The sequence below is a fragment of the Hydra vulgaris genome, chromosome 01 (genome assembly GCF_038396675.1).
Source record: "Hydra vulgaris chromosome 01, alternate assembly HydraT2T_AEP".
Classification (NCBI taxonomy): domain Eukaryota; kingdom Metazoa; phylum Cnidaria; class Hydrozoa; order Anthoathecata; family Hydridae; genus Hydra; species Hydra vulgaris.
Window position 1 is genome coordinate 52662501 of NC_088920.1, and position 10000 is coordinate 52672500.

A 10000-nucleotide genomic window follows, 5' to 3' on the forward strand; every position below is an offset into this window, starting at 1 on the left:
TATTTGATTGTTTTATACCTATACATTATGGGAAGTTGTTTGTGAGTGAAGTTCACCTTTCATATTTTTTTTTATTTTTGAATTGTTTTATTTTTCTTATATATAAACTGATTATTTTAATCTCCAATAAAACTCTCTTATATTAATACTTTTTGAAATTTTTTTGCACATACACATACATACCCAGTAGTCAAAAGTTGTAATTTAGTAAATTATTTTCATTACTTATTTAAAAATAGTTTGAACTTTATGTTTGGAATTTAGATAAAATAAAAAAGATATAATAATTCTATATATAGTTCTGTAATTAATAGGTAGATTAATAACCATCTGGATTTCAATAAAGTTTTTTTTTTTAATTTTAGAAACAAAGATGGTAGCAAATCTTTGTTGTTTCCAAACTCAAGATATAAACCTCATTGCTCATATAGCAAGGTGACTTCATCTGAAAAATTTATCAGTAATGAAAAGGAAATAGGTCATACCAGTAATGGATTTCGATTAAAAAATGAAGAAATACCAGAACCACCTGAAAAGCATTCTTCTATTCAGGCACATCCCTCTATTGTTTCTTATGACATAAATCAAAGAAGCTCTACCTTAATACACAACATTTTAGACAAAAAGGATTTAAATGTAGACCATGTATTAACAGAAGTTTCTCATATCAAAAAATATTTGAATGATCTGCAGAATTTGGTATACTTTTTTCTCATCTAATAAATTCTAATAGATTATATATAAATTAATATTATGTGCATATATATGTATATATATGTGTGTGTGTGTATGTGTGTGTGCCTATTTATATATATATAGGTATATATGTATAGGTATATACATGTATGCCTATATATATATATATATATACATATATATATATATATATATATATATATATATATATATATATATATATATATATACATATATATATATATATATATATATATATATATATATATATATATATATATATATATATATATATATATATATATATATTTATGAAAATTTTTAAATTGATGTATAAACATATTTATATCTACTTTAATGTTTATAAAGAAATATATGTTATTAATTTTGTTAATTTTCTTTTCGTATAGTTAATTCTTGACAGCACTGAAGAAAGACTTGAAGTTTTAGAAGAACAATCGGTACTAACTTTTTTATATAACCTCTAAATGTACTTCTAAGTATATTTCTAAATTTACTTTCAAATACACATAAAGTACACACAATGTACATGCAGGAAAATTATTTTATAATTTAATAATCTGAATGACACTGTGAAATAAAAAAGACAATAGTTAATACACCTTATCAATATGATTTATATAATTTGTGTTTAAATTAATGTGTAATGTACATACATTTATTTTTATTTATTAATATATTCAATAAATCATTTTTTAAAAATTTTAAGTGGTTACAAAAGACAAATTTTTGAACACTTTTAGAAATTTCTTATTTTGATATAACAATTTTTAGATATCAAAAAGCATTTTATCTGTCAATAACAATGAAGACAGAGCATTAAAAGTACTTTTTTAAAATTCAATTACTTTTATGTTTTTTTTATTTCTAATAACTTTTTACTTATACAACTAAATAAATTTAATTATTTAATCATTAGATTGAAATAAATGAACTCAAGGAAGAAAATTTAAAGCTCTACAGAGAAAAGGTAGAAATTTTTTTTTAATAACAGTAATTCTTTTTTATTTTATTTTTTTATTTTCGTCTTTTTTGAAGATATTTTATAAAATAGATTTTGTAATATAATATTTAATTTTTTAGTAAATATTTTTTGTAACATCAAAAAAAAGAGTTGTTTTTTTTTAAAGAATTTAAACAGTCCAAAAATATTACTTTTTAGACCCGTTTTACCAAAGATAAATAAAATTTAGTAAAAATTCAAAAACAAATAAATATATTTTAATAGAAAACACTTTATAAATAAAGCTTGTAAATGGATTTGAGGTGAGTGGGAAATTAAAAAAAAAGTGTGGGAAAATAAAGATATATAATAGATATGAATAAAAAATCTTCAGGCCTTTCTAGTAGGTTGCTTTAAATTTAAAATTATATACAGAGTTCAAGTTACACAAAACTAAATATTTTTGCTCATGCATCATTGGTTAAACAAAATTTATTAATACAATGAGTTAAGTGTTAATAACAATGGTGTACATTTTTAACAATGGTGTAAGTTTTTAACCATAATGTAAGTTTTTAACAATGGTGTAAGTTTTTAACAATGGTGTAAGTTTTTAACCATAATGTAAGTTTTGAACAATGGTGTATGTTTTGAACAATGGTGTAAGTTTTTAACCATAATGTAAGTTTTTAACTATGGTGTAAGTTTTTAACAATGGTCTAAGTTTTTAACAATAGTGTAAGTTTTCAAGCACAATGTAAGTTTTTAACCACGATGTAAATTTTTAACAAAGTGGTGTAAGTTTTCAACCATGGTGTAATTTTTTGACCATGGTGTAAGTTTTTAGTCGAGTTTCTATTTTCATTATAACCATAGAGAAGAATCCTTTTTTATATATTAGTTAATTATATAAGTCTTTAATATATATTAGTTCATCTAAATTACTTTAGTAGATGCCAGTTTTAACAATATTCACATGATGTTGAAATCGGATGATATTTTGTTCACTGCTTCATTGATATTTTGTTCACTGTTTCATTGATATTTTGTTCATTGTTTCATTGATATTTTGTTCATTGTTTCATTGATATTTTGTTCATTGTTTCATTGATATTTTGTTCACTATTTCATTGATATTTTGTTCATTTTTTCATTGATATTTAGTTCACTGCTTCATTGATATTTAGTTCACTGCTTCATTGATATATATACTTTCATTGATATATATAAGTACTCTAAGTTTCAAAACCTTTTGCTTCCAAGTCTCATTAAAACCTTTTTATGGAATAATTAAACACAAATTTTTACAATTTATTACTATAATTATACATGTGTTTAAAATTATTTAAATTCTTTGCATAGTGCGTAAGTATTTTAATAATTGATGTTTTAAAATAAAATTAGTTTTATTTTAAATATTTTATGCTATCTTTAAGTTCTATATAACTTTAAAAGATATATAGTTCATTTAAAAATACGTAATATGGTATTTTAGTCAGAATAATTTGCTTATTGTAGCAGGTGGTGGTTTGGTAATGTAGAATTTGTTTTTAATATTTTAAATCATGTTATGTGTTTTTATAGACATCTTTAGAACAACAGAACAAGTTATTAGAAAATGAGCTTCGTTTCATAAAATCGAAACTGTATAATATAGAAACATCAAGTAGTTCATTAACTGATGATTTGAAATCTTTAACAAATGCTAGTTTATTCAATACTAATTTGGTTGCTTCTTTGTATGAGGAGTTAAATAAACGAGATGTTATTATTCAAGAGCAAAACAATGAAATTATTATCATGAAAAATCATTTAACCAATACAAGAATAGTTGAGGTAAATATATAATATTAAAACTTTCTAATTTTATTGTTTTATTAACTTGTTTTAAGTTATCTAATATAATTCAAAAAACAACATGAAATTATTATAAACATAATTATTATAAATCTACAAATTTTCAATAAATTAATAAAACAAGTAAAATAAAATAGTTATTTATAGCTACATAAAAAAATAACTGGATAAAGTCTTGTATTTGTCCATTACTTTAGACTAATCTGCAAGCTAGATTAGAATCATGTAGCTCCATGATCAACAGTTTGAAACATCAACTTAATGAAACAGCACATGTAAATGATATTAGTAATGATATTGTTAAAAAGCAGCAAGTTATGGAAAAAAATTTTTCAAAGTACAAAGAAAAGGTTTGAAACTTATTTGAATTTATATCCTTTTAAAAGATTTTTATTTATAAATTTGTTTTATAATGCTTTATTTTCTTAATAGCTGTATAACACTAAAAGTATAAAACATCAAGTTCTACATTAAGTAGTAGTAGTTGTTGTTGTCATCTTTGTTGTCAGAGTGGTAATAATATTGACTGTCTTGTTATGTTGTTGTCAGTAATTTGGTAATGACCTAACTCATTTGATTCTTATATTGAGTATTTGAACAGAATCCCATTATTATGGGTAAACTTTCAAAAATCACTTGTTAGTTACCTTTGGAAGGCTTAATGAGTTTGATGAAGTATGAATTTAGCATAGTTCTTTTATCAGCCTTCCTAAATTCTTTAAAAACTGAATGCTCAGAGGTTTGTGAAGTCATTTAATAATATATATAATTTTTTATTTCAATTATAACACTTTGAGCTTTTCTTTTTTTATGTTTGAAGCACCAATTAACCTTGTCAGATGCTCTTTCACATCCTCTTAATTGCTGCACCCAATGTCTAAATAGGCATAGAGCATCTCAATGTCTAGACAGGCGCTTGATTATTATTAATATTATTAAATTGTTTCAGATCATATGAATCTGTAGAACAAACAAAAAATAAATACAAATTATAAACCAAAGTTTTACCTAAAAATGGCAGCGCAAGCAGCGTGTATAAAAGTTTTTTTTGTTTAAAAAAATTAGAAAATTAAGTAAAAAAAAAACAACACTTTAATCATGGTAAGTCATATTATAAATTGGGTATATTAATTTAATTCGTTAAGTCAATTCGAAAATATTTCTCAAATATAAGTAATCAGGTATACTAATCTGTATACCGATTTTTAATTTACCAAATCAAATTCTGTAAAGTTTACTGAAAGTATACTGTTGCACAGGGGTATACAGAGACCAAAAGTTTATTTTGTTTTATTGATCACCTTTTATTGTATTTTTGTTATTTTTATTTTTGTTTTGTTTTTTTACAATCAATCAAATTTTAATAAAATCAATAAAAAAAAATTTTTTCATTTTTACTTGATTTTTATTTAGCTCGTGGACGAACATAGAAATGTGACTGAAACTCTTGACAACATTCGAACACATTTTAAAGGTGATTCCCTTCAAGACACGTTTGAAAGTTTAGAGCATGTATGTTTATTCAACTTCACTTTCATGTAAAAATTAGTTTTTAGGACTTTATTTTCAATACTCAATTTAAAAATAATATGTTCATTGTTAAATGAATACTTATTTTATCTTTTAAACAATCAAGGTTTTTCTTTTTTGTTAATATAGAGCATAGCTTCTTTCATGAACACTTTTTTTATGTTTGAAAAAGTCTACCCTTGGAGTAAGGTAAGTTAAGTTTCTAATTTGTATGTTTTCATTTGTAAAAAGTTTAACATATTTTTGTTCAGTTTCTAAATCCTTAAATATTTTGTTTATATTTCTATTTTTGGTACATGATTGTGCGTTTGTGTGTATATATATATATATATATATATATATATATATATATATATATATATATATATATATATATATATATATATATATATGCACATATATACATTTATGCATTTGTACATATACATACAAACATCTTTGCATACTTAGTCTTGCATAAAACATCATTGATGGGGTCATACTAAAATAGCCATCTGCGGAGGCTACAGTACATACATCGACTGAGGGTTTGGGTTCGGGCAGGCACTATCTAGATACAATGGAGTTATAGTATGGTAAAATAATTTTTTTTTTAATATTCTTTACTTTATTCTTTTTTTCTTAAAAAACTTTCTGGGTTTTAATTTTAAAACTTAAGTGTGCAAAATGTATTAGGCAGTGCTGACCTTAAGTTGCTAAAGTAATATATATATTAGAGTGATTCACATTGTAATAGAAATTAGTAAGTGTCAAATAAAACATTCTCCTAAAGGTTGCCTGTGTTTCTTTATCATTTAGGATCATATGTACCAAAAATTAGACTAACAGAAGTAATTTTAAGGGTTCCCATGTTTTTTAAGATAAATTAACCAAATTTTAATAAAATAGTAATTATATTACAAGAATATTAATATTCTCATTTACTAATAACAAATAGAAATTTCAGATAATATAAATTATATATTTCTAGACTTGTAGGCATAATGTCCATTTTACAATACATATTATATACAATTATTTTATACTTAATTATGCTTCACCAGCTTGTTTGCATAACTTAACACTTTATAAACCATATTTTGTATAACATTTTATTTTTAACATGTTCAATTTAGAAACCTGTAATATGGCAACCACTAGATTGTCTGCTGAGTTATGGCACTTTGGTAAAATTACACAAGTTCTGTCAACTGTCAGACTTTCTTCAAGAGGGGATGTTCTTCGGAGGTTGCTTTTCTATAATTTAGAAGTGAAAAAAAGTATTTGAGCAACAATTGAAGCAGTTCTTATATTAGAGAGAGAAAGTCTCTCAACTCAAATAATTGATCATATGGAAAGAAAGTTAAAAAAAGTTATAACAATTATCTGCCTCTGAAAAAACAGAGTTTTAAAATTGGTCAGCTGTAAAAGAAGAATTTTTTCAAGTAAAAGAAATTTTTTTTCACGCTGACCTTAAAGAACTTTTTGATATATCGACTATGAATGCATCGGAAGTTATGAAAATTCATGAAGATAAAGCATTCTTACATTAACAGCAAGAAGATCCACTAAGCTGTAGTATAGCAAGAATTGATTGGAATATAACAGCTAGGGAAGCACGGTAACGAGTCAGAGAAACTAAAATGAAAATGAGGCATCAAAACAATAGAGCCAAATTGATGCAAAAAACTGAACTCGTTTCATCTTCATTAGCAGTTGACATTGTGAATGCAAGTAGCTCTAGTTTCTCGGATGATGATGAATATCAGACTCCTTTTAATTTCTCCGCAATTCAAGGAAAATGAAGATGAAAGTTCTAACAGATAATGTTGTATCATCTCTTAACAAATCGTGTTAATATTTCTAATCGTTGTGCACTCTTTGTGGTTGTAACAGTGGCTCAGGCTCTTGGTCATTTATCACCCAATTGCTATGTCGTATAGCACAATCCACAGAACAAGGTGATTAGTTCATGAAGTGGTGACTACAGCTGACAAGGTTGATTTCTCTCCTGATAATCCACTTTTTCCACATTGGGATGGAAAGCTCTTACTTGATGGTCTGCAAAACTGGTGGCCAAAAAAAAGTGAATAGATTTGCTATCTTATTTATGGTGGAATGGAAAACTTGGTGTACATTCTAAAGACTAGTCAAGATACGGATGAGCAACAGGCTGATGTCTGTATGAAGGGTCTTGAAGATTGGGAATTAAATGAACATGTTTGGGGGCTGGTTTTTGACACTACTTCATCTAACACTGGATTGATCATTAGTGCCTGTACAATAATGGAACAGAATCTTGAAGATAATGTTATATAGATATCATCAGACAACATGTGTTTGAAATCATGCTTTCCACCATTTTTACAACCGCATTTGGAACCAGTGGAAAACCTGAAGTGGGTCTTTTTAACTGTTTTCATAAACAATAGCCAGCAATCAACCAGGAGTTGATCACTACAAGGAATGAAGAACTTTTCAACTGCGATTTTCTTATCAAACTCTGTGAAGAAATGATAGTATACTATTGTGAAGCAATTAGGACTACTTAAAACTCTTGAGTTTGTGCCTTATTTTTCTTAGAGGAGCTATATATTGCCTTAAAATATTTTTGTTTCAGAATCAATTTTTTATTTTTTATTACTGCCAGGAAAAAAAAGTAATATCAGACAGGTCTTTTTGTGGCATTTATATATGAACAGTTTTGGAATGAAGCTCCATTAGTTGAAACCTAAAACAACAGCCAATGCAGAAATCTCTCAAAAGACTTGATCCTGCCACATTTGATAGCCACTGTCCATTGTCTTTACCATTCGACTATACATATATGTGTATATATATGTGTGTGTGTGTATATATATATATATATATATATATATATATATATATATATATATATATATATATATATATATATATATATATATATTACACCATTTTAAAATTGTATTTTAAAAATAATTTTTGAATTTTATTTGGGATTTGATGTGGTTTGTGGTCAGGAAAATGAGTTTAAAATTGCAAACTTAAATAATGTGTTTTAGGGACAGCTCAATTAACTTTACTTTTTAACAGGTCCCTATTATTTTGAAAAAAAGAAGTTTTTTCAAAAGCCATGTTGAGTCTTAAAAGTAGCAAAAATATATAAAAATTTCAAAAAGAATGAAATTTCATACTACAGTTATTATTTTAGATTTAATTGCACAAAAATTATGGTTTTTTAACTAGAAATAAAAAAAGTACATTTTTACAAGTTTTTAATAAAAATAAAAAATTTTTAATTTATTTTTTATAAAACAATTATTATTTTTGAAATTTATATATTATTTTGCTTCTTTTGATTACCAGGTTGACCTACTTTTAAGGAACTTTTTTTTTTTCATTTTAGGACCCCATTGAAAAGTAAACTTAATTGAGCTGTTACTAAATATTGGAATAATGCTTTGAAATTTCAATGATTTACTTTTTTTCATCAATTAACAACATTTAAACATCTAGCCACTTAATTATTTAAAAATATTTTTTTTTGAACTGGTCTAATATATATATATATATATATATATATATATATATATATATATATATATATATATATATATATATATATATATTATTTATATATTATTTATATATATATATATATATATTATTTATATATATATATATATTATTTATATATATATATATATTATTTATATATATATATATATATATATTATTTATATATATACAGGTCTCAGCGGGAGTAAATGAGTACAAGAGCAGAGAAGAGCTCTTCTAAAACAAAAATGGCGAGCCATGCAAGCTATTCCTCTAAACAGCTTCTTACAAGAGCTTTTGGTTTTTACAAGAGCTTTTGGTTTTTGCACAAGAGCTTTTGGTTTTTACAAGAGCTTTTGGTTTTTGCACAAGCTATCTGTTTATTCATTAATATAATTAATAAACAGTTAGCTTGTGATAAAAACTATAAATTTTTTACTGCTTATTAAAAATGTTTTATATTTTCTTATTATAATAGAATGCAGGCATTTTAAGAATTATTACAACAAAAGTTCCACAATAAAAGTGAATAATATATTAATGTAATTAATATATAAAATATATAATTCATTACATAAAATAGAGATTATTATGCAATAATTTAGAGTGCAATAATTTTATCTTTTATCAGTTAAGTACTTTTATATTTTACCAATATAATTTAGAGTGTAGTAATTTTATATTTATCAAATAGTCTAATCTAATCAAAAATATTTGCATTTAACTCTTTTTTAATTTTTTTTTGCCTTTTATAAATTGCAATTAATTTTTTTTTTGTTATAAAAATGACCTTGTCTTTTTTATTTATGTTACAATGATAATTATAATTTTGAGAGAAAAAATATGCTTTTGCGAGAGCCATATATTGCTCCATAAACCATTTTAGGGGAGTGTGGGCGAGAACGAGAGCTAAAGTTCTTGCTTCCCTCTAAGGCCTGTATATATATTATATAAATATATATATATTTATATATATATATATATATATATATATATATATATATATATATATATATATATATATATATATATATATAATATGAGAAAATAGTAAGGAATGAACATATCAGCTACTTCACAAAAAATAACCTTTTTTGTAGCGAACAACATGGTTTTGTCTCGAATAAATCATGTACGACAAACCTTCTGGAAACTATTGATCGTAAAAAATACCACTAAATATCATGGTTCTTGACTTTGATTTAGTACAGCATACTGGCCTTATTAAAAAACTGAGCAAATATGGAATAACAGGTCAACTGCTTGCATGGATTTGCTCATTTTTAACAAATCAACAACAGCGAGTTGTTCTAGGCAACACAAAATCAAGATGGGCACCAGTGTCTAACAGTGTTGTCTAAGGATCCGTGCTGGGACTAATTCTATTTGCCATCTTTATTAACGACCTCCCAGACAACATTAACTCTTGCTGCA

At 24.6% G+C, this 10000-nt stretch overlaps 1 protein-coding gene across 3 annotated transcripts in view; it reads left to right on the forward strand.

Annotated features, from left to right (window-relative positions):
- LOC101235666 (dixin) overlaps positions 1-10000 on the forward strand; it is a 16369-nt gene that overhangs the window by 3087 nt on the left and 3282 nt on the right. For 2 of the 3 annotated variants that reach the window (XM_065788566.1, XM_065788567.1), the window contains 8 exons: positions 366-699; positions 1107-1157; positions 1492-1542; positions 1637-1687; positions 3245-3496; positions 3715-3867; positions 4931-5029; positions 5177-5236. In XM_065788566.1, the coding sequence (XP_065644638.1) occupies positions 366-699; positions 1107-1157; positions 1492-1542; positions 1637-1687; positions 3245-3496; positions 3715-3867; positions 4931-5029; positions 5177-5236 (1051 nt within the window). Of the gene's footprint in view, positions 1-365; positions 700-1106; positions 1158-1491; positions 1543-1636; positions 1688-3244; positions 3497-3714; positions 3868-4930; positions 5030-5176; positions 5237-5497; positions 5623-10000 lie in introns of all 3 variants that reach the window. The other variant, XR_010635935.1, reaches the window with a different exon arrangement.